General features: G+C 37.9%; 1 protein-coding gene across 1 annotated transcript; it reads left to right on the top strand.

Moving 5' to 3' along the window:
* Positions 1-19,502: 19,502 nt before the first annotated feature.
* On the top strand, positions 19,503-20,943 carry LOC118483095 (palmitoyl-monogalactosyldiacylglycerol delta-7 desaturase, chloroplastic-like). The gene is made up of 5 exons (XM_035978653.1): positions 19,503-19,880; positions 20,014-20,154; positions 20,242-20,382; positions 20,464-20,570; positions 20,646-20,943. Exons 1-5 carry the CDS (start codon positions 19,551-19,553, stop codon positions 20,857-20,859), a joined length of 933 nt encoding a protein of 310 aa, XP_035834546.1. The 5' UTR covers positions 19,503-19,550; the 3' UTR covers positions 20,860-20,943.
* The last annotated feature ends 4,925 nt before the right edge of the window (positions 20,944-25,868 follow it).

The raw sequence follows: 25,868 nt of genomic DNA, 5'->3' as shown, positions 1-25,868 counted from the left end.
GGTGAAAGTGCTCAAAAGAAAATCAAAGAGTTGGAAAAAGAGCTTGAAAGTAAACAGAAATCTTCAGAAGATTTGGATTTCTGGATAAAGCTTGAGAATAAAAATTTGAAAGCTAACGAGACTAACTTTCAAGAACAGATAAATGTTTTGAAAAATGAAAAGTCTGTTCTTGAAAAACTTAAGAGGGAAAATGAAGAAACAATCAAGTCTCATTTTGTGAGAATATCTCAGTTTGAAAGTGAAGCTGAGAATCCGAGGAACAAAATTGAGGAACTTGAAAAGAAATTGAAAGGTTTTTTGACATCATCTGAGTTTTTGAATATTCCCTGTCCAAAACCGATCAATTCAGTTCCAATAAGTGACAATGTCACAAACTTTGACAATGTCAAAGTTGAAGATTACGATGAAAAATCTGATGATGTAAATGAAAAATTAGAAAAACAAAAATTGTTTTTGAAATTAAAAGAAAAATTTCAGAAAACTGTTCTGCAATCGACTGAAAAGGGAGAATGCTCTAAGCAAAAACCTTTGAAGAAGAAAGTGGAACAGAAACAAAAAATTAAAAATGAGAAAAATGTTCAAAAAGATAATAAAAGTTCATCAGATCGATCATCCAATCGCAATGTAAAATTACAAAAAGTAAAAAATGAAAACTCAAAAATTGTTGGTAATAAGTGGTGCAGGTCGGACCACAGTGCTCAAAAATCAAAACCAGCAAACTTGAGGAAGGAACACCACCAAGCCAAACAATGTTATGATCTGAGCATTTGGTGTGAAAAAGGTGGTACATGGTACGATAATAGAGTGTGTTACCGATGCGGCTATCAAGGACACATTGCTGTTAACTGCCAAGGTTGGAGTTATGAGACAAGAAGATGCTTTAACTGTCAAATCAAAGGTTACATTGCCAGGGATTGCCCAAGGAGATCGAATGACAGATTGAGGGCTAAGTCTCAGAAATTGGCAAAGATTCCAGTCAAAGTCAAGCCCCATGAACAGAAGGTTCTGAAACCTAAAGTTCAAGAACAGACAATTCAAGAAAAGAAAGTTAAACTTTCACAGGGGCAGAAAGACAGACTGAGGAAAAAGAGGAAGAAGGCGAGAGAGTATCTCGAGAAGATTTTCTCCTCGGGTTCATCTGTTGATAATAATAAGATTTCTGATGAATCGACTCCCTCGAATGCAAAGTCCAGCCAGGCAAATTCATCAGATACAAATCTGAGGACAAAAGAGGAAAAGAAGAAGATGAAAGGTGTCGGCGATGAATCTGGCTCATCTAAGTCAGATAAGCCACACTCAGGCAATGATTCTGGTTCGTCAAAGCCAGAGGAGCCAGTGGTTGAGGTAAAAAAGGAGAATTCAGGTTTAACAATGGATGATGCAAATTTTCCACCATTGTTGAACAAGAATTCAAAATCACCCAAGAACCGTCAGGCTTGGGTGAATCTGTTTAAATAGAAAAACCTGACTTGCCGGAGTTCCCAGGTTGGTAAAAGTGGAACATGAATCGGCACATTTCTTGAGAAATTTCACTTTGGTGATTTTTCTCTTTAAATGTGGTAAATCAGGGACATTAAATTATACTTGATTTTCTACATATGGTTTATGGTAAATCTGGAAATGTTAAATTTTTTAAATGTTTGAATAGAACAAGATGATGAGATAACCCCGAACCTACAAATGATTGGTAAACAAACTAATTTTTTCCGGAAAAACCATTTTAATTAAAACAAACTTAAGTATTTTGAAATCATTATGGGAAAATAGTTTGTTGTGAGGGGGAGTTCTGATTGTTTACGCCATGTGGATGGAGAATTGATGCGATTCTCATCAAGTTGTCAAATTTGTACAGTTTGTTTCAAATTTTCCCACAAAATCAAAATTGAAACATATTTTGATTTTAGGGGGAGTAAAATTTAAAAAAAAATTAGAAAATTTGAAAATGTCAAAAACATCAAAAAAATAAAAAATGAGTTTTGGTGCGAATAGGGGAAATGATAGTACATCAGCTAGACTGGCACAGTACGCTAAAGATTTGTAATGTATAAATGCAATTAAGCAGTCTCGCTAAAGATGTGTCGATAGGTTTTCACAGAATTAGTAGATCAGTTTGGGATATAAACATAAATTTCACTTGCGTCTACGTGGGGAACACCTCCAGGATATATAGGTAACCCCTGAAATCCTGTTTGAAGGGTCCCGTATTCTGAGATACTAGGTCTTTATGCTCAGTGATATCTGGGGTATTATCCTGAGACTTCTGCTGTATGGAAGTACTGACCTAGTCTCCGGATAATACTTTCTGCAAAAAGCTTTGAAATACAAGCTCGCCCTCAACAATTTGATTAAACAATAAAATTGATAATCTTTGCTGTTGTAATAAAAGATCCTCTAAAGGGGACCCACCTAAAGTTGAAGCCGTCATCTCTCTGCATATACGGAAGTATCGACCTGAGCTCTCACGGCCCTCGCACATTACCCCTTTACAGATATCAGCTGTGGTATACTCACCTGTAAGACTGAATACTGGGGTCTGGATACGGGAGTATATACTGAGGTGGGACACATGTAGATGTTTAAGTTCTAAAACACTAATTCAGTATCCCGAACAGGTTGAAAGTTTTATGAAAATTTAAGTGGATCAGAATATCGGCAATCAACGCGAACTGTTTAAAAGCTTAAAATGAATTAACAACTTAACGGTGCTAGTGTCTAGTCGGCAGCTGATATGATCCTCTTGCACGAACTCACAAAAATACGTTTGTACATGTTTCATTTTCTGCATTTAATTTTTGCATTTATGTTTTATTTTTTTGAAAAATCCAAAAAGATTTTCGACAACTGAAGTTGGAGAGCTGAAATTCAAAATCTCAAAGGCTAAACAAGATGAACAGTTGGTTTGGTTAAATTGATTTGAAATGGTTAATCAGATTTTGGAAAGTTTAATAAATTGTTAAATGTGAAAAATTCTTGAATATTCTTAAATGATTAGTTGATTCATTAAGTTGAATCACAATTATATTGGTTTGTGATAGAGTGTTTGAGTTGTGCAGGTTTCTGATCCTGTTGCTACGGAAAGCCAGGAGATACATCAGAACCTGAGAAGAAGTTTAAATTGATAAAGCCAGGAGTTGATTTCAATGGTGATAACGATTTCCAGACGGCGATCCCAGCATGATGATAGGGGGAGTCTGATGAAAGTTAGAGCCAGAGAAAGATCCAGGTACTTTATTCCAGGAAGAGTTCCTGAAGAAGACCGATTAAGAGTGAAGAGCTGTCAATGTTTGAAGACTCTCACTGAAGATTCCGTCAACATTCAAGGGGGAGTCTGTTGGTGCAGTTGTCTGTCGACTACATCTTGGTTCGAGTCTTAGGTTAGAGCTGATTGTATAGTGAACGGAAATCGAGAAATCATGTAATAGATAGGATCGCTTATGTGTCATATCAGGAGGTCCGCTTATATGACACGTATCTAGGTTCGCTCATCTGACATGTTGATAGGTCCGCTTATATGGACATGTCCATATAAGCGAACCCATAAGCCTATATATAGGGGTCATTATGAGCGGTTCTAGTAGGTCAGGTGTGTATGTAAAGGCGAAGCCCTGCCATTTTGTCTCCAGAACTTGTATATTGTCAACAGATCAATAAAAGAGACGTTAAGTAGTGAAATCAAGCTGAACAAAGACTGAATCAATGAATTCCACCTCTGATTCAGTCTAAGCACTCTTCTGATCGACTCGTCAGGTCATAAAACGATCCTACATATTGTTTGGTTATTGTTGATGACTTCTCTAGGTTTACATGGACCTTCTTTTTACACTCTAAAGATGAGACTGCAGGCATTTTGCAAGACTTTGTGATACAGGTTGAAAAGCAATTTGACCTTCCAGTAAAAGTCTTCAAGAGTGACAGTGGCACAGAATTCAAAAATAAGGAGTTGGATGCCTTCTGTGTGAAGAAAGGGATTGTAAGGCAGTATAGCATCCCTAGAACACCAGAGCAAAATGGAGTTGTTGAAAGAAAAAACAGAACATTGATTGAAGCTGCCAGAACCATGCTTGCAGATTCAGATTTGCCATTAACTTTTTGGGGAGAGGCAGTAAACACTGCTTGCTATGTCCAAAATAGAGTGTTAATCAACTCCAGGCAAAAAAGACTGCTTATGAAATTCTGTATAAAATAAAGCCATTAATCTCATATTTCAAAGTTTTTGGTTGCCCATGCTTCATTTTTAACTTAAAAGATTCTATATCAAAATTTGCAGCCAAAATCAATATGGGATATCACTTGGGATACTCATCCACTGCTAAGGCCTACAAAGTGTTTAATACACGGACCAAAGCAGTGGAAGAGACTTTGAATGTAAAGTTCAATGAACTTTCATCACTGAAAATCCCTACAAATCCTGCAGAATTGTTTGATCTTGAAAAATTCACCTTTGAAAATACTGTTGTCAAGACTACCACTGCAGGTCCATCAGAGGATTCATCACCAGACTATGGATATGAAATCATCATTCCTCAAAAGTCTACCTCAAGAGGGGGAGCATCAGTTGTTCAAAACAGTTGTCAAAGCTCAACCACTGCTACCTCAACAGTTGTTGACCAAAGTAGCCCCTTAACCACTGCTTCCACCTCATCAAACACTGCTGACAAAAGTCCTCAAACAGTAGATCAAAGTCAGCAGATGTTCACACCTTTACCTCCAATGCCTCCACCTTTTGAAGCCACTGCTGGGTCATCAAAGTCACCAGCAGTGGTTAGCTCAGATGATACACATCTGCAGCCTTCACCACAAAATGCCATCATTCCCTATCAAGGAGAGCTAATCTTCTTGAAATCTCATCCACCAGATCAAATCATTGGCATCATCAATGAAGGGGTGCTCACAAGAAAGCAGTCCCAAAACATTTGTCTTTTTGCTGGCTTTCTATCACTCCATCAGCCAGTCAAGTACCAAGAGGCACTGAAAGACAACAGCTGGGTAGAGGCCATGCTAGAAGAACTCCAACAGTTCAGAAGACAACAAGTATGGGAGCTTGTACCACTGCCAGAGAATGTAAGTCCTATTGGCACAAAGTGGGTCTTCAAAAACAAAACTGATGAAAGGGGTATTGTTGTCAAGAACAAAGCCAGGCTTGTGGTTCAAGGCTATAGACAAGAAGAGGGAATTGATTATGATGAAACTTTTGCTCCTGTTGCAAGACTTGAAGCAATCAGACTCTTTCTGGCCTTTGCTGTCAACCACAATATCAAGGTGTATCAAATGGATATAAAAAGTGCATTCCTCTATGGTAAGATTCAAGAAGAGGTATATGTCTGTCAACCTCCAGGTTTTGAGGATCCATTTTATCCAGATCATGTCTACAAGCTAAACAAAGCTTTGTATGGCTTGAAACAAGCACCCAGAGCCTGGTATGAAACTCTCTCCACCTTCTTACTCTCCATTGGTTTCACCAGAGGCAGGATTGATAAAACACTGTTTTTAAAATGGAGAGGAAAGGATTTGATGATTGTCCAGATTTATGTGGATGACATCATTTTTGGAAGCACATGTAATGAAATGTGTGAAGAGTTCAGACAACTCATGACAACTGAGTTTGAAATGAGTGCAATGGGTGAAATTCAGTGCTTTCTTGGTCTCTAAGTAAGGCAGCTGCAAAATGGAACTTTCATCCATCAAGGCAAATATGCCAAAGAGCTCTTAAAGAAATTTGATATGGATGATTGTAAGCCATGTAGTACACCCATTGCAACCAACAAATTGGTCATGTCTGAAGACAAGGATGATTTGGTTGATCAGACCTTATATAGAAGCATGATTGGGTCTTTATTGTACCTAACTGCATCTAGACCAGATATCATGTTTGCAACATGTGTCTGTGCAAGATCCCAATCAGCCCCTAGAAAGTCAAACCTTATTGCTGTAAAAAGGATATTCAGATACCTCAAAGGTGCTCTCACACTTGGTATTTGGTATCCAGCTGATGGTAAAATTGAGCTTTCAGGTTTTTCAGATAGTGACTTTGCTGGATGTGATAACACAAGGAAGTCCACTTTAGGAGGGTGCCAATTCCTAGGCAATTGCTTAGTGTCTTGGCAAAGCAAAAAAGCAAGCAGTTGTTTCCACATCCACTGCTGAGGCAGAATACATAGCTGCTGCAAGCTGTACAGCCCAACTGCTCTGGCTTCAGAATCAGTTACTGGATTTTGGTATCACTGCCTTGAAGACACCACTCATGTTGGACAGCCAGGCAGCAGAAAATATCATCAAAAATCCAGTTTCCCATTCAACCACCAAACATATCGACATCAGACATCACTTTGTGAGGGATTGCTATGAAAAAGGTTTGATTTCTCTGCATCATGTTCCAACTAAAGATCAGCTGGCAGATGTGCTAACCAAAGCATTAGACACATCTACCTTTGAAAGCTTGATCTCTAGGATTGGTATGCTCAACATGGAATAACAGGCAAAATCCTGTTTTTCTATGAATAAAGGCATCAAAATGTTTTCAGAAAATCAAAAATCCATCCTTAAAAATAGCTAAAAATGAATTTTCATTAAAATCCTAAAAGTCTGCCATATCCACTGATTGGGTTCAAAAGTCTGTGCTACTACAAAAGTCTGTCCACTGCTGCAAGTCAACCCCTGTTCTCATTTCTCTTGATAACCACTGACGATCATAATCAGTGTTGCATCCACTGCTGAGCTATCTACTGATAGTGAAAAGCATCCACTGTCCTCCATTCCTATTGTAACTACTGCTTTCACCAGTTGTTTTCACAAAAAAAGTACTATTCAAAAGTACCGTCCTTCACTTCACCAGGGGATGGCATGCGGACAGTACTTAGTGGTCAGACCTTTTGTAACTGCTGCCACGTCAGCATTCACTCTTCCTCTATAAAACCCCCTTTCTACACCCAAACAAGGTTTCACTGTCGAATTGAATTCTCAAAAATTCTCTTCTCAAAGCAGTTTTCATCACATTTCTTCAAATCACTCCACAATCTCATCTTCGATTCTCATCTTCAAAATGACAAAATCGAAATCTTCCGCTTCAAAAGGTGCCTCTCAAAAGGCTACCTCCACCGACATCCCACACAAACCATCTCACAATCTACTGGGTCTTCTCACAAAACCCGGCAATATCGATACATTTGATTCCATCCTCGATATTATCAACGCTTCAAAGTACAAAACTTTGTTGACCGCTGATGCACCAATTTACCTGCAAACTCAGAGAGAGTTTTGGAAAAATTGCATCCTTGAAAAACAAGGAAAAGATGTCATAGCCATTAACTCTTCTCTGCAGAAGAAAGCAGTCCGAATAACACCGCAATCCATATCTGAAGTCTTTCAACTCGATGATTTGCAAGGTAAAGACTCTTTCCCTAAAAACGAGTTAAAAATTGACTTTATTGAGAGAGGGTATGCAGACACAATGATGAAGAGGGATACCTTAGAAAAAGGTTTCTTCCCTTCTGCAACCAGATTTTTATTTCATACCCTTCTCATGTGTGTTTCAAACAAAACCACCTCTTTTAATGAAATACCAATGAAAATTCAAAATTTGGGGTATACTATCTTACAAGGCGAAAATCTTAACTACTCCAAGGCAATTTTCAATGATTTGGTTAAAAATGTTGAAACAAAATCATTCTTGCTGTTCCCAAGATTTTTAAGTTATTATTTTGAGAAAAAGTTCAGTCAGGATGATATTGCGGTAATAAACCAAGGTGACTCTTTTCAAATGAACAGCTTAACTGCTGAAACTTTTTCAAGAATGTCAACACCTTGTAAAACACGAGCAGATGTGCCTGAGCAGATTTTAGCAGCAAACACTGCTCCTTAGGTATCTGCTGCTGAGCCCACTGCTCAAGGTGATCAAGGCAGTCAAACAACTGTCTTGAAACCCACACCTAAAATCACCAAACAGCCACAGAAAAAGAAAAATCAAAAACCCACCAAACCCATCAAAAAGGCAACTCTGTAGGATGAGATACCAGAGCAACTGCCTGTGATTGCACAAAAATCACAACAAACCACTGCTGCTAGTTCCTCACAGCAGTTGGTAGAAATATCTCCACCCATACCTGAAACTCCTCCTGTCTCTTCACAACAAGAACAGGTTGTACAAACAGGGTCACCACATCATGAGGCTCTGGAAGCACTCGTTTCCATCCTCCACAGCCCAATACCCGAGGCAATTCCGCTTTCTAAGCCTACCCTCACATCCCCATTTCCACCAAACACCAAACTACTGTTGGATGCAATTGATTTGAACCTAGCACAAACCAGTCCTTCTCAATCACCTATTTATGAGAAAATACCTCAACAAGAGACTGGGCTTGATGTATCAATCTTTGCTAACCCACCAACACAACCTGAGGAGGTTACACCCCTTGAGTTACAAGTAACTCTTGGTGGTATTCCAAGTGAAGCAGCCACTACAAGTGTTGAACCTATAGGTTTACACTTGGACAGTGGTTACATCAATAAGACTTCCTTGGAGGCAATTCCTTCTATAACACCTCTGTTATCTGCCAGTGAGTTTGTACTAACCACTGGTAACATCAAAAGATTATCAAGTGTTGAAGGAAGAAGACCCCAGTACCAAGAAAAAGGGGCATCAGTTGTTGATGTTTGGAGTACACTCCCTACCTCAACTTCTGATAAAACCACTGCTAGTGGGAAATCAGATGATCCCATTAAATTGGGTGATGGTTTAAAGTACGAAGAATTGATGGCACGTGTTGAAAAATTGGACACATCTGTTGCAGAAATTAAAGAAATGCTGCAACAGTTGTTAACAATTCAAAAGGTACCATCCACTGCTGTTCCATCTCAAACACCTGCTCCACCACCAGCAGATGTTACAAATGAGCTATGGAACCTCTTTCAACCTTTTCTCCATCAACAATTTCAATTGGCCGAGCAACAACATGAAAAACATGTTCAAGAGCTCAAAAAGGCAATGGAGTCTAGGTTCCGGGATATAAATGATGACATCAAGGCTCTTAAGGCCCAATTGCTAACAACCACTGGCACTGCTCCTCTGATTGTACTTTATATTGATGACCTCCCTGCAGATAATGCCAAAAAGGGGGAGAAAATTAAGGAGTGGGTAAAGAATGGGATTGATAATGGGCTGTATCTTGATACAACAACAGGTGCAATGCTCAGAGATATTCCTTTGCCAGATGGTAGTAAAAAGGTTGATGTTACCCAAAATGCACTTGATGATGCTGTCATAAGTGTAAAAAGGGATAGAATGGCAAAGGCCTTGTCAAGGTGGAATGAGGAGAAGAAAGCTTTCATGAAGCTGAATGCGCAGGGTTGTTCTGGTGAAAAGGATGATCAAAATCCGATTCCAAAAGGAAAGCTTACTAGAAAAGTAAGGAAACCCAAATCCACACCATCCAGCCTTTCAAAGCACTCTCCAAAAACACTGTCCAAAAGCCACCTACATCAAACCTCCACCCAAACAGTTGTTACAACAACTGCTCCCATTCAAACACACACCACTTCAACACACACCACCACCACTGCCTTACCATCACCATCTGTCCCTGCCCTAAAGCAGAAGACAGCAGATGACAAAACATCTGCTGTAATGACAACAGTGGTTGAAACACTAGTTGTTTCAACAGCTGTTAGTCAAACACAAACCACTGATCCACCTAAAACATCATCTACCCTTCCTAAAATAAAAATGAAAAGGGTTGTCATATCAGATGATGATTCTCCATCTCCACCACCAAAAGCTTCAAAATCCCAAGCACTTGTCACAGTTTCAAAACCCATTCCTCTCTCTTCAGCTCAACTATACAAACCCTTACCTCCTGCAGGTGTTCAATTTCCTCTTGAACTTGTAATAGTCAGAGAAGAGATTAAGTCCTTCTACTATGAGGATGACCCTGCCAAAAGGAGTTTGCCATCGATTGAAGGATATCCCAGGCCAACCAATATTTAAGAATACTTGAAAATCAAGGCCGAGCAAGCAGAGGATATCTCAATAAGAAACAAACAAGGGAAATCTGATAGAGAGTATCAACAAAACTATCACTTTCTACTTACACAAGTCAAAGCTTTGGAACAGTTTGCAAAGAATGTATGTCAGCAAATCTCAGAAAAGGCAGATGAGTCCTTGAGAAAAGACTACATTGAAAACATCATGACCTACAAGACATACAAGGGGGGTTAGCACATGTTCAGAAACTGGACTATTCCTGAGCTTGAAAAGGAAGTAGCCAGGATTCATGAAATGATCAAAAATAAAGTCAAGCAGACTCCCCCAGAAAAATTCAAAAGGGTTGAAGCTGATAAAGCTTTAGAGCTGAAGAGAATGAAAGAGGAGCTGATAATTGCTGAATATGGGTCAAAGAACTCTGTGTCTAAGTGGGGAGAAGCGAGGGTCAGGGCCACCTACAAGAGTTTGGAAGAGCTAAGGAAGAAAGATCCAAAAGCTCCACAAAAGCCTGACTACTCCATAGCAGAGGTTTCGAAAGGATCATCAAAGCCACATCTCAAAAGAACCACTGCTCCTGCTGGTACTGCCATCTACAAAAGAAGGAGACAAAGCCAGTTAGGTTCTGAAACAGTTCAAGAAATTCTTACTGGAAAAGCCATTATGCAAACGGGCGTGTTGGTAATGTTGAAAGAAGAATTTGAACTGGAAAAATCTGCACATACTGCTCAGCCAGTTATGAATAGGCCAGCCTCACCAAACTCCTCAACAAATAAAAATCTCCCAAGAAACCCATCTCGCCTAAAAATACAAGAGTGGAAAACTGACAAACAGAACCACGTATTGACTATGGTCAGGGCAGATGGCGAAGTGAAGAAATTTACAAGGGAACAAGCTCTTGGCCTAAGACTTGAAGATTTGAAGGATCTCCTTGATCTTCCACTTAGCAGGGTTGAAGATGATACAGATGCCTTAACCTTTGAACTACAATTCAAAGGGCAAATAAGGGAATTGTTGTTGAGGCAATAAAAATCTACAATAATGGAGAGTTTTGGCATTATCTGTTCCAGGGGGAGATTGTTGGGAATGAACCCTACCAAAGGAACAGATAATAAAAGCCAAAACTGGATCACAACAGTAGATTCAAAATAAGCAGATGTTTGGTTGCAAGTCTCTCCCCTTGAAAGTGGTTTCAACATCTGCTGACCTCCTATCCGCTGATCATGCAATTTGCTGACCTACAACTACTGACCAAGACAAAGTCTGATAGAAGAACTAAAGCTCTGCTGCTCAATCTACTGCCTTGGATCAAGCACTGCTGATCATAACAACATCTGCTGGGCTCACAGCAGGGGAAGGATGCAGCAGCAGTAGTTTATATTTGGTTTATGCATTGTAATGTAATATCAGTAGTTAGCATAAGCAGTATTTGTATAGATCAGTTGTTAGAGTTTGTTAGGAGGTTAGATGTCACTTTCATGGTGACGTCAGCTTAGATGCTCAGGGGTTTGCAAGTGCCTATAAATAGAACAGTACTCTATACTGTTCTGTTTAGCTCATTCACCATCTTCTTTCTGCACGAACAAACACTGAGCTCAGGCTGAGGGGGAGTTTGCATATCATACGCACATTGTAATCAGAGTTTAAAAATAAATTTAATCATTTGATTCAGTGTTAGAAAATTTATGATTGATAGCATTTCTTCTGTTTGATTGTGAAAAGTTTGGTTCCATTAAATTCCGCTGCACTACTCTTTCATTTGTCCATCTAAATTCAAACACAAATAACAATCAATCCAAACTCAGATCCTAACATGATGCAACTTTCTTCTCTCGTCGAGACGGGTGTTTGTGAAGTATATAAACATTCAAAGAAAATAAATAGAGACAATGGGAATGATATATCTTCAATGATTAATTCTTATTAAACAAAGAAGAAGGGGTCGATCTGAGAATAAACTCGAATCTAAATGTCATCCCCTGGACCAAACCAGGGGGTAAATTCACAAGAAAAAACTCTATATGAACAATAATACTTTACAAGACACTTCTATTTCCTTCGTAGGAATTATGTATTTATAGAGTTTTTCATATGCCTATCTCAATTGTGATTGGTTGATATGAAGTTGGTATGTGTGCCCAAAGCCTTATCTTACTTTATTCACCAACTTGCTTCTTTCTTTTCTGATGTAGTCTTCACATTTGAGATATTAAAATATCTTTCTGATAAAATGCTTTATCAAAAGGAAAAGATTTCTTTTCCGTTTCTGATGATTTGCTTTTGTAAAGGAAAGATTCCTTTTCTTTTCTGTTGATTTCTTTTCATAAGAAAAAAAGATTCCTTTTTCTTTTTCTTATGGAATCATTTTTTTAGAAAGATATTATGTGTTAATAAGATATATTATCTTATTAACACAATTCTTTGACTTTGTATTTAGTAAACTCCATAATGTCCCGCTAACATTTTGTAGTCTTGTAACCTTGTCGAGATCTTTAATCAAAGAATTAGAAGCTTGATTTTTTTTCTTTTTCGGTCTTCATATTTAGTGCTTCTAGGATGGTTCGTCGGTCGGTTCGTGTTGACGGAATTAATTCTAAGTAACTTAAACTATTTTTAACAACAAATACAATAAAGTTTCCTAACAATCCTCCTCGGCGTTAGTCGTTTTTACTCTTATCTCATCTTCAGTAAGAAATAAAGCTAGATCCACAGCGGATCTAAAAGTTGTAGGTTCGGAGGATTTAACCATCCCCTTAATTTCTGGAGTAAGTCCTCTAATATATCGCGCAATGCGCTTGTACTCAGGGGTTATTAGATAAGTTACAAGTCTCGATAAAGAGTTTTATTCAGATACGTAGGATCGACAATCAAGGCCTTTCATAGTCAGCTTCAGAAAGTCAGATTCAACTTTCCCCACCTCGTGAGGTGGGCAGTAGGTCTCGCAGATCCGTTCCACGAACTTAGACCAACTTAGGTTGTACAATGCAACCTTGCTAGTGGATTAGATCAGTGCCTTCCACCAAGTTAGAGCATCCTCCTTGAAGGGATGGGACACGTACTTAATAGTTGTTCTTAGTGGCACAACCGTTCATATCAATAACAGTTTCCATTTTATCTAGCCACTTTAGAGCATCAATGGCTCCATTCTCACCCGTAAAGTCATGGGGTTTACAAGAAACAAAGTACTTATAAGTACACCCCTTCTTAGAGTCACAAGGCTCAGTTTTAACGATACTTTTGATACTTTGCTCACTCTTAGTTGAGGAGCAATGAGACTTTTCAGTCTTTTGAGTAGTAGAACGGGGTTTAGAAACAGAGACTTGTTTTTGTACTGATGGTTCTGGCCCTTTAAGTGTGGCCATAAATCCAGCCAGGGCTATACCGACTTCATCGGCAATCAGGGATAGAAGATTATTCACTTCGTCCTTACGGTTTTGGTGCTCTAAGTCATCACCACCGTTTTTCTTACTTGCTTCGCCAATATTTAGGCTTGTCATAAGTTTAACTGAAAACTATATAGCCATCAGTAAGATTTTGAGAACTCAATAGCAAATCAATTTATTTGCATTAGATCTTGTAGATTTATACATATTAAATTCACTAGCCTCACTTACCGTAGCTGGTAAAGGGCTTTCATTTATAGTTAGCTATATAGCTCAAAAGATTTTTAGTCCCTCTCCTTCCGCACAGTTGAGATTGTTTAGATATTAGGGACACATTTTAGTCAACGTAATCAATAAATGTGAGCAGCTTCTATATTTTTAAATGGTGCAAGTGGGCGCCGAATAAATGCAACATTTTTGCTTGGAGGGTGGAGATGAATAGGTTAGCGATGCCAGAAGCTCTTAGCAATAGGAATATTCAGGTTCATTCATTAGGTGAGCTATGTTTTGTATTCATTAGGTCAGCTATGTTTTGTGCGGGGTGATACTGAGATGGTAGATCATGTGTACTTAGGGTGCTTTGTTGCCTTAGTTGTTTTGCTACTAGAAAATTGGGTTTTTCCAACGGTCTTTCCCGTCGCAATTCCCTGTTACGACCAGTTTATGATAAGAAATGTGGTCAGATAAACACTTGTCGCAGTTGCCCTATTGCGACCACTTCTAAGTTTTTGCGACACGAATTTTGTGACTCTAAGAGTAGTTGCAAATATTGCGACCATTTCTAGTTTTGTAAGACTTTGTTTGTGACGTTGTTGTAGCAACGTCTTTGCGACCGCATGCCTCTTGCTAACCTGCCAATTTTTTGTGAGCGTCTTCCTTGCAACTGTGTTGTGACTGCCTGCCTTGCAACAATTTGCCTTTTACAAACTTGCGACTATTTTGGTGGTCGCAAAACGTTCTTGTTATTTATTTTTTAACTTTTCTTAGCCATTTGTAATTTCACCTATTTATAATGTCATATTTTTTAAATTAAGCATCTGTCGAATTTATAAACTTATATTAACCATTTTACTTAAAACATCAAATACTGCAAGTTTTTATTTGGATGTTTGATTTAGGGATACTATTGATTAATCGGCCGATTTAGGGTTTGGAGAGGAGCGAAATGAAAGTAACTAAGAGGTAGGAGCAGGGAATGAAAATTTGGGTGGAGGTGATATTTACATTTCCCTTAAAAATTAATTTACATTTTTTGACATTTGTTTGCGACCGCCTTGAGTCGGTTGCAACATTTACATTGCAACCATTTTGGGACCGGTATTTATAATTTAACTTTTATTAATTTTTAACTATTTCTGAGACTGATTTGCGGCCGAAACAAATCCGTTACAAAATTAGTGACTGTTTTGTGACCAAGTGTAGGTTAATCATAATTGTTTGCGACAGTTTTAATTTTGCTTGCAAATACGTTGCTAATTCTGTGACCATTTATTTTAATTGCAAACATTGGTCGCAATTACCTAATTTTCTAGTAGTGATGTGAGTGTTTGGTGTAAAGTCCATACCATTTTAGGATTTTCAGTTACTTGTTTGATTTATTGATGCATTCGGGTTTGAGGGATCAAGAGAAGGAACTGTTCCATGATATCATCATTGTTACATGCCGGGGTATTTGGATTTTGGAGGGATAAAACTTTTAAGCTCTTGCCGGGTAAATATTTTAGGATCGGAGGCATTATTGAAGAAGTTGAGCACATGACCTTCTTTTGATTTAGTAACAGGCCTAAGTTTAAGTATATAGATTAGGAGAGATGTGTAAATTTGAGATAATGTAGTGTTTCTTAGTTTTTGTCTCTCCTTTTTTTTTTTGCCCCTCTTTTTTGTTTGGGGTTGTTGCTGTGTTGTTGATCTTTGGTGTTAATGTAATTCACAGTTAAAAAAAAATAAATAAACAACTTTTCTTTACACCAATCGAAGTGTGAAGATTTTGTAGTCAGAGAACTAATGAATCGTCTCTTACTTAGAGGTGTTTATATATTATAATAGCATTGTGAAATGTGCCATGCTTGCGAAATTAAATGACAAACTACATATATTTTAAGGCTACACGGTATGGGGTCGGCCCCGGCCCGTCGCGGGTCGGCGACGGTCCAAACACCGTGCCGCCCCCTACCGTTCCCGTCCTGAGCGTCCAAAAGTAGACGTTGGCGACGATGCAATAAATGTGGGCCCCCCACTTTTGACCGTTTGAATTTTAATAAAAAAAAAACCCCCCAACGGCTATATATTTAAATTACACCCATTTCACTTCCATTTTATATATATATTCACATCTTTAACTCCAATTTTCACAACTTTTCACCCACTACCACCCCATCTCTCTCAAATTTTATAAACCACTCTTCCTTTTTTATAAAAACTCATCATATTTTGTATCATTTTTTACCCGCTTCCACCCCATCTCTCGCTAAAAAATTATCATGGCTTCACCCGTTTCTTCCATTTCTTCAATTTCTTCTATGTCTTCATCGTCTTCGTCCGAGTGGTATTCATCATCTTCGGAAGAGGATGTTATTATGCACAACATGATTATGAACGCGGCTCAGGTGTTCATGTCGGCCGCTGAAGGGTCGTCCCAACCGCTAACCAGACGAGCAAAATATAATCGAGACCAAGAAGGTATTTTAATTTTTTTTTCCTTATGTTTTATGTAGATTTTAAAATGTATGTTTTAATTAGTTTCATTTATTTTTTGTTCTAAATTTATAGCCGGCCACGATAAACTAGTAGCCGATTATTTTGCCGACGAACCCGTGTACCCAGCCGAGATTTTTCGACGTCGTTTCCGCATGAGTCGTCAACTGTTCTTACGTATTGCAGGTGACATGGCCCAGTCTGATCCGTTTTTTACATTGCGAAACGATGCTAGAGGGCAAAGGGGGTTCAGCAATTTACAAAAATGTACGTCGGCCATTCGCCAACTTGCGTACGGTTACGCACCAGATGCATTAGACGAGTACATTAGGATGTCTGACAGAACCGCACGTCGATGTTTGTACAAGTTTTGCCAATGGGTTGTCAAATTGTATAGCAAGCGATACCTGCGGAAACCGAACGCAAACGACGTACAAAAATTATATCAGGCACACGAACAGAGACATGGTTTCCCAGGAATGCTCGGGAGCATTGATTGCATGCACTGGCAGTGGCAGAGCTGCCCGGTTGCATGGCAAGGTCAGTATACTAGGGGAGATCAGGGACATCCGACTATCATTCTAGAGGCTGTTGCGTCACAGGATCTCTGGATATGGCATGCTTTTTTTGGTCTACCCAGGTCACTCAACGACCTCAACATCATATACCAGTCCCAGATTTTTGATGATGTAGTGGCGGGTACAGGTCCAGACACAAGCTTTACGGTTTCAGGGGTGGAGTACAGGCGAGGTTACTACCTAGCCGATGGGATATACCCAACGTACTCGACAATTGTTAAAACTGTCCCGCACCCGACCGACGACAAAAGGAAAAAATTTGCAAAGTTTCAGGAGGGCGCAAGAAAAGATATTGAACGGGCTTTTGGTGTTCTACAAAAAAAATGGCACATCATTTCTATTCCAGCACGTTCGCAAACACCAAGGAGGTTACGACACATTATGTACGCTTGTATCATCCTTCATAACATGATCATTGAAGACGAAGGGAGAGCGATATGCGATTACGACGAAAACGCGTCTACTGGAAATTCTGTTCCAGTTAGTGAGGAAGAACAAGATTTGAACGCCTTCGCTCTACGTAACGAGTACACACATCACAACCTACAAGCGGACTTGGTGGAGCATATTTGGAACAACGCTGAAAACGAACCCGCCCACCACATGGAAGACGACGACTAGTAGCTTATTTTAGTATGTTAGGATATTTTTACGTTTTTTTTTTAACTTTAGGTTTTTAAGTTTATGTTTTTTTTAGTTTATTTTTTTTAAGTTTAATTTTTTTTTTATGTTTATGTAATGTTTTATAATATTAATTAAAATATTTTATTACTTTATTTGTTAAATGTTTAAAAAAAGATGGAGATTTAAAAAAAATATATATAAGAGTGGTGGAGGATGATGACTAGGACCATCCTCCCATGCCCCCTAGTTTTGGAGGATGATCCATCCTTGGGAGGACTATGATGTAGCGCCTACGTGGCGGATCATCCTCCAAGGATGGTCCATCACCATACCATGTAGTCTAAGATAATATGGACGCGGGTTGTGGTTGAGCTGACCTTATATTGGCCAACCCAAAATTGGATTGCTTTTATGTCACCCATAATCATGAGGCATGGCAAGTATGTTGTTCTACAACTACCCCTATGCTAGTGCATGTTCTCCTTCATTATTGATCAAATTTAAAAATCTTGATTCACATTTAGCTTCGTTCTCTTGAACATATGTTAATACTTGAGGTCGTGAAGCTTTTAAGGGTCGGGAGGGGGCGGCCGACCCTCCGAACTTTTCGCTCACTAATGGAGAGTAAGTATTTGGGTCCGGTGACTTCCACCCCCGTTAGGAAATCTCAAGATTTGTCACTACTTGAGGCCATGTATAATTATGGGTGACACGTGCCGTATAATTTGACCGTTCTGACAATGAAACGTAATCGTACAATGCGTTATAAGAAACCTCGTAGCTCTTTATGATGTTCATTTTTTTGTTGAACGGCTGATGTTCATTTCTATATACCAACGATGTTTGATTATACAATTTTGTCAATGTTTTTGAAGATATTTCACCGTGACATGCGTATCTATGTCTTTCAAGTCGTTTTCTTAAAATGGAAATGGGCTTTAGCATGGCTAAAAATGGGAAATTTATCAAAATAGATACATTTGACAAAAAAAAAAAAAAAAAAAAAAAATTCAAATAGACAATGATTTTCAACATTTTCCGAAGTAGTCATAGCCGGCATCCAAAAGTGCGGGTTAGTCTGCACTTTTGCCAAAAAAAAACTAGGCCTAAGCAGGAGCTTTCTAGACGTCTAAGCCATAAATATAGGCTGAATTCTATTCGTCTCAGATTGTAGAGTTTGTGTGGTAGCTTCTGATTGGAGGAAATTAATGAGGCTGGTAGGGACGGATCCAGGGGTGTTTTGGGGTTCACGGGAAACCCCTCAGTTTGGAAAAAAAGAAAAAAAAAATAGTGGAAACCTTGTATGATTTGAAAAAAAAAATAGTGAAAAATATGGAGAATTACCAAAAGAAACCGGATAGAAAAAAATATTGGATCCGCCACGCCACTGGAGGTTGGGTACTTTGGCGAAGACTAAATTTCCATGTGTATTTTGGAAAAAAAAAATGATGAACTTTGACCATTTTATAATTTTCCCTAAAAATATGTAGTAAACGGTCCTAGCTAATTGAAACAAAGGCTCCTATAAATAATAAGTGTATAAATACACAATGGATCATACAAGATGACACATTGTCAAGCAAAATATAACACAATCCCGAAAAATATAACAAAATGTCTAGAAAAAAAGACACAATGAGGTGCAAAAAAGACACAATGACGCAAATGTAGAAAAGATACAGTGATAAATGAAAGACACAATGACAATAAACAAAAAATCTAAAATCTACAACTTATAAATCCAATAATGAAAACCTAAAATCTCACATCGTGGAGTTCGATGAGAGGTTCCAATGCCGCTTGAATGAGGTCAATTGTAGTCCGTTTGATCCCCTTTGTTCGACTTTTATTTTTAGGAGTCTTTGTATTTGATCTTAAACCTTGAAACGAATACATGGGTAGACTTTTAGACCTGGATTTCTTGGATAAAGGTGAATCTATCAACGGATAAACAAAATAATCATTTGGTTAATCAGTTTGTGAAGTTCTAATAATCACCTAAAAGCTCATTTAAACGCCCAGATACAAATTTTCTGATATGACTTGACCTTTTCCTACTATGTTCAGTTATATATACATGCATTCATGATACATACATACATAGCGTTACATACCTACATGCCTACATAAATGCATATACACATGTGTTACGTATGGTATGTGTATGAATGCACATAGTTCATGCTTCACGTCTATAAATAATTGCTTTCACCACCCACTTAGTTGCAAGTGTGTGGGATACTACTAAGAGAAAAAGGCTGTTATTCTTAAAAATATCAAATTTGATCCAATACAGTAATGTCGTCAAATGATGCAAAGGAATTAGAGCATCAAAGAATCTTTTTATCTAATGTAGTGGTATCAAGAAAAAGGAACCTCATATGGGGACGAAGATGGAGGCCAGTAGACATAAAAATGGCCTCTGGAATGTTTTTTCTACATGTTTTGGCACTTTTTGCACCGTCTACATTCAGTTGGAGTGTTTTTTGGTCCGCATTTTTGGTTTACGTCTTTACTGGAATGTTGGGTATAAGCATATGTTACCACAGGCTTCTAGCGCACCATAGTCTGAAGCTACCCAAATGGATGGAATACACATGTGCTTATCTAGGGGTTCATGCTTTGCAGGTTTAATCTAACCCATCTTTCATTTGATTTTCTATTAATTAGCATCTTTGTTTACTTTTACTTGGATATTCATCGTCATAAATTGGCATGTAACTCTAAGAAAATATTTCATTGTGTTTCTTTTAACATATAGAGGGATCCAATATATTGGGTGAGCATCCATAGGTATCATCATCAATATGTTGATACAGAGAAAGACCCACACAGTCCCACTTATGGATTTTGGTTTAGTCATATGGGTTGGTTATTTGACAGCGGCTACATTATGGAGAAGGTGGATACTTTTACAATTTCATGTTGTTTTTATACATCCATATAAGCTCTTTCATGTTATTAATTATATAGTGTTTATGATTTTTAGTATCAGGAACGCAACAATGTAGAAGATTTAAAAAGTCAAGCATTCTATAGGTTTATCAAAAGAACTTACATGTGGCATATATTTGGATTTGGGGCACTTGTTTATGCTTGGGGCGGTTTCCCCTACTTTGTTTGGATTATGGTAATGTTGAAAATATTATTTTTCCTATCATTTGATTAAAGCATATACAAGGGTATCACAAGATTGCATATATGCATGCAGGGTGTTAGGATGTCCTGCTTTCACCACATCACTTTCTTTGTGAACTCGGTTTGCCATATATGGGGAAAACGAGCTTGGAACACCGACGATTTGTCTAGAAATAATTGGTATATTTCAAAAATCTTATATAAAAAAAACAATATATATTGTTGTTTTAACCCTGTTATTTACATTTAATGAAGGTGGGTGGCAATGGTTACTTTTGGGGAAGGGTGGCATAACAATCACCATGCTTTCGAGTACTCAGCTAGACATGGGTTGGAATGGTGGCAAATTGATTTCTCTTGGTACTTGATTAGCTTTCTTAAATCAGTGGGATTGGCCACCAACGTGAAATTGCCAACTCAAGCTCACAAGCTTAAGAAATCGTTTGCTTCTGATTGCAAATTCAAATGATCATGCAATATGTTGCAACTTGCAAGCGAATAGAGAAGCATCGGTGCTCAGAAAATATACTTCTATACTACCTTATATATTTGTATTTGCTTAAGCTTTAAAGACTCTTTGTTTGATTCTAGCTTGTATACTTGTTCTTTCCTATGGTAAGTTGTTAACGAACAATAAAGTTTCTGTGTTCTCTGTAACTTGTGTTAGGTTTACATCATTATTTATCTTTGTTTATGTTTCTTCCCATCTCACTGGGCTCTGCCCTGGTATCTTTTTGAATCTCTTTGGTGTTAAAGGGTTTGGTGGGAAGCTTTGCTTCTCTTGAAGTTCCTGCTTCCTGGGTTTAAATTCAGGCAAAGGGGAATTTTAATACTAACTTGGTTAGTGACATTCTAACCGTACGCTATTAAAAAAATAAATCTTTTTGAATGAGTCAAAAACGGGGCGAGCTAAAATGGGTTGGGTCGGTTAAAAATAATAATATTGAAAAAGGACACACTATAGCTATATAAATACCAAAAGAAAAATATATTCTTGGTTAGTTCTATGTGAGAATTGAAGACACTACTTAAAGCATTCGCATATAGCATTACCTGTTGCCAAGAATCATTATTTGGTTATTTCTATACAAGACTTGAAGAGACTCGAAAGATAAATATATAGTTTTGCAAACTAAATATATTTTTTATTTTTTTATAATACTAACCAATTATATATTATAAATTTGTAACACAAATGGGCATTATCTGGTTGTACTACATGCTTAAAGTGTGTTATGTGCATATTTGTGTTGTATCTTGAGTAATGTTATGTGTACATTTGGTATTTGGAAGCCGCGTGTAAAACCCTAAACCTTCACATGTGGTATGTGTACATTTGGTATCTTGCGTGTCCCTTTGCCACGTATCCTTGCAAGTTGCAACGTGTAAAACCCTAAACCTTCACATTTACTCTCTCTCTGTCAAAAGACATAAGTCTCAAACAATCACTCGATCAGTCTCAAGCAATCACATAAATCCTACCACCAAATCAACAATTGAACAACCAATTTTCATTGGTTTTCCAGCGATGGCGACGACGCCGGTCCCAGGTTCGTCATACAGTTTTATTGTTATTGTGAGTTGTGATACTTTAATCAATCTTATAATCTTTCATGGAGATTTTTAGGGTTTGTTAATATTGTTGGTGTTTAACTGTTTATAGAGAGAGACTAGGGTTTATAACTCACAGAAAAGGCATCAGTTGAGCCTTTGGGAAGTTATCCGGGTCGTGCTAAACATCGGTACATAGGAAGGCAATCCTCATGGTGGTGTTTGTTTCCCAGATTGTAAAGCAGTGATGGTTCAATCGACACTGTAGGGAGCAACATATAGGCAATTGGGGTAAGTTTCCTTCTTTTATTTCACAATTTTATGAGTTTCAGCTATGTAGCACGGGGACTCCATTTATGTGGCCATACCCGTCTCGGGTACTTGTCGGGGACGGAAACACCATGGGTACTCATCGGGGACGTTTCCTAAACGTTTCCAATGTTGGGGACGTATCTGGTAGAAGTATCCAGCCCGTTTCCATTTATTTTTAGGGTTTTTACCATTTCAAATTCCACAACCGGCCATTAAATAAATAGATCTATCATATTCGGCTTCTCTAATCTCTAAACTCTCAAGTCTCATCATCTCTAATTCTCTATCGATTGCTGATCTCTCACTAGATGAACTGGAATTTGAAAATGATTTGATTATTGATAATTAATTACCTTTGGAAGATGTAGTATTTTTGGAATTTGTTTAATGTATTTTTATTTTTTTATATTTCTTATTGCCGTATCTTGGAATTTTGAGTTTTGCCTTTCCTCGTTCCCGTATCATCCCCGTACCCCGATCCAGTGCTACTTAGAGTTTCAGCATCGCTAGGTTTCCACGGTTCCTTAACCTGGCTTTGTTACGTTTTTTACCTTTTATCTTCTTGATCAAGTGGCATGATTTTGTGTTGTTGGTTGTTTGATTTTAGTAGCTCGGTTCTTTGCTGATTTTGTGATTTTGGTTGTTTGAAGGCAGAGATGAGTATGTTAGATTGTGATGCTTCATTTGCCATGAATTAATAAAATGAACCAGCTCCTAAGAAAAATAACATGTGAATTTGTGAAACTTTTTTAATCTTATTTGATTCTGTATGATGAATTGAAGCCACCTTATGTGTGGTGTTCTTAATCCCCAATTTTTGTCTAGATTATCTCCACCGGATTGGTTTAATTTTCCACAAATTGAAAATAGATGTTGGTGACACGGTTTTTTTTGGCTAATCTTGAGTGCAGTTCCTCGATACAGTTGCTAAGACCATGTGTAGTGGCAAAGGAATTGGGCGCTTTTTGCCCCATAATGCCAAACCACACCCACCACATCGCCCCTAGGCGTTTTCTTTCAAAAAGTGGTTTGGGCGTTTCATTTAAAACACCTGTTGATCAAAAAGTTAATTGAATTGCCAATAGGAAATTAGAAAATAGAAATAGAAATGGATGGGGGCATTATTGGGCATTATATCACTACACCCATTTTAAACTAATGCCCCAATGCTGACTGGACTGTCACGTGTCGGCTGTCGCTTCATGCCCAAGGGAGGGGCATTAGTTTCAAGCCCCACTGCACATGGTCTAAGGGGGGCATAATCCACCAGTTCAGTTGATATTGATGATATTCTTTAAAGCGTGTTTAAAGTTTTCGGTATAGGTTACAATCCCCTAAGGGATTTAAAAACACTAATTGAGATGACGAGACTCATGGGGATGAAGGATAGTCGGATACGGAGCTGAGGTCACGACGCCTGAAGGTAAATACAAGGGAGAAATTGATAACAAGTATCTTAAACTAGCATGGATATATGAATGACTGACTATGTGTGTTTATGATTCGAATAGGATATTATGTTGGGTTCTTAAGATCCTCTTAACAGATTGGTATGGCTGGAATTGAGTTAAAAATTCGAAGCAGTCACCCTCCCTGTGATCCTCCTTTGCTATATTTTGGGGTTCTCTAATTGCTAGCTGAGGTTAACTGATATTTTCCTTTTACCCAGATATGCTCTTCTATTTTGGGTGTTTCTGTCCTGCATCTTGGGTCGCCGGGTAGGGTCTAGCACAACAATACAGAGTGGTCAACATGTTTCTCACATATTCCATTCATTGACTTTATCTTTTTGGCCATCAATATAATTAAGAGCCCTTATCGGGCACTCAATGATGTTCACTTGGATTAGATATTGAACGAACACAGTTGACGGTTGCGTTTTAGCACAAGGAAGTGGAATCAATGGATCATCTGAACAACTGAGCTATGTTTCGATTCTGACCAAAAGCTACTCCTAAATTATTTCTTTATTTTCACGTAGTGGATATATATTGGTTTGTGTCTGAAGTAGGGGTTACAACAGAAGTTTTTATCAGGTAACGTTTTGCTTTTATATATGAAGCCGGAACATTTAGAACTTTTAGTTACCATTGTTAACTAAATTTTTAACAGGCTATCTTATGAAGTGTATTTTAGTTATAGTTGAAATATGTGAACTTCTTTTAGTTAGCATTATTAACTAATTTTTTTAGATTGTCATCATCACAGACGCAACGACTGATGAAAGCAATGGTTATGGCTTCGACAACTTTTCCGATCAGATTCCAGTTGCTCTGACCACCGGTCGTCACCCTGCATGTGACATCTTCGTATACATCGGCAACAATACGGTACGTATTGATTATTCCCCACCATATCCAATAATGGATCCCTAGAGGTCCTGGTTGAGTAGTTAATTGATTGAATGGTTAATTAGTGCGTAAAATGAAGTGATAATGGATTTGAATTTTACAGGTCGTGGTTGTCGTTGGTTGGAGAAAGGGCGTTTGTGAAGCACTCAAGCACCGTTCGTTTGAACCAAGTAGTAGGTTTTGGTGGAGAATGATTATAGCTGGAATAAAGGTGCACATAATGCCTAGATCTCTTTGGTTTTTACTGAGAATTTTTTAAGTTAAGATTGCTTTTGTGTTGACTGGTGCATTTTTTTATAGTGTGGTCATGTTTGTTGTTTAATTCATCAACAAGTCCTTGGTAAGCTTGGTTATTCTCCACTTCTTCATCATTACGTTAACAAGCCTTGCTCTAAGTTTATGATGGTATTTATGGAATGAAGGAGTTCTATTACGATTTAGTATCACATGAAAAAACTTTTAGCAAACCTAACAAATTAGAATCTTTGGGTTAAATAATATAATTTAGCAAACCTAACAGATTAGATGCTATGGAACAAGAGACAAAATATTCATTATCCCCACCTGCTAAGTTATATATAGTTCATGCTTTAACTTTCTAGAACAATTTTTAAGTGCTTTTATCATCAAATGAATGTATTTTCAATTTTGCATTTCTAATTTAAAATTTATACATCTATACTCTATAGATATATTTTATTTGTTATGAAGGTTGTGCAACAGCCGACTGCCGCCCTCCCGGATATCTTGGCAACCATAATAGGCGGTGGAGAGATACATACTTGGAATCAAACCAGAAAACTAAAAAAAATAAGGAGAACAATAAAACATCTTTTTTTTTTCAAAAATTAAGCTTGGTGTTCGAATCTGTGTTCTTTTCTTATAAATCGATCAATTAACTAATATAAAAGTTCATGATGGAAAATGTAATCGTTTGCAGGTCGATGGGTGCATTTAAACGCTTCAGGGGCGCTCGGGGCGCTGTGAAAGACTCCACCAAGGTTGGGCTTACAAAGGTTAATCGTGAATTCAAGGTATGTTCCGATGCTAACATGATATATTTACTGACTTTTCATTATTTGATTTTAGTAAGGACATGGTAGCGTATTCTTAGCTAATTTGTCACTTGATATTGAATATATAATATTCTTTAAATCTCAGGAGTTTGCCATTTTGAGCAGATGCTACTCGAAAAGATGATGTTTGATCACATATGAAGGCTTTGTAATCATTCGGATATTAGTTGATTGTCTAAGCGTATAGC

Source organism: Helianthus annuus, chromosome 10, assembly GCF_002127325.2.
Source record: "Helianthus annuus cultivar XRQ/B chromosome 10, HanXRQr2.0-SUNRISE, whole genome shotgun sequence".
Lineage (NCBI taxonomy): Eukaryota > Viridiplantae > Streptophyta > Magnoliopsida > Asterales > Asteraceae > Helianthus > Helianthus annuus.
This window is presented reverse-complemented; position numbering and strand designations above follow the sequence as displayed.

Bases quoted from the DNA above. Each gene is read 5' to 3' on its own strand.
- LOC118483095 (XM_035978653.1), top strand. From the start codon at position 19,551: ATGTCGTCAAATGATGCAAAGGAATTAGAGCATCAAAGAATCTTTTTA. The intron at 20,383-20,463 runs GTAATGTTGAAA...ATATGCATGCAG, and splicing joins CCTACTTTGTTTGGATTATG to GGTGTTAGGATGTCCTGCTT. The intron at 20,571-20,645 runs GTATATTTCAAA...CATTTAATGAAG, and splicing joins GATTTGTCTAGAAATAATTG to GTGGGTGGCAATGGTTACTT.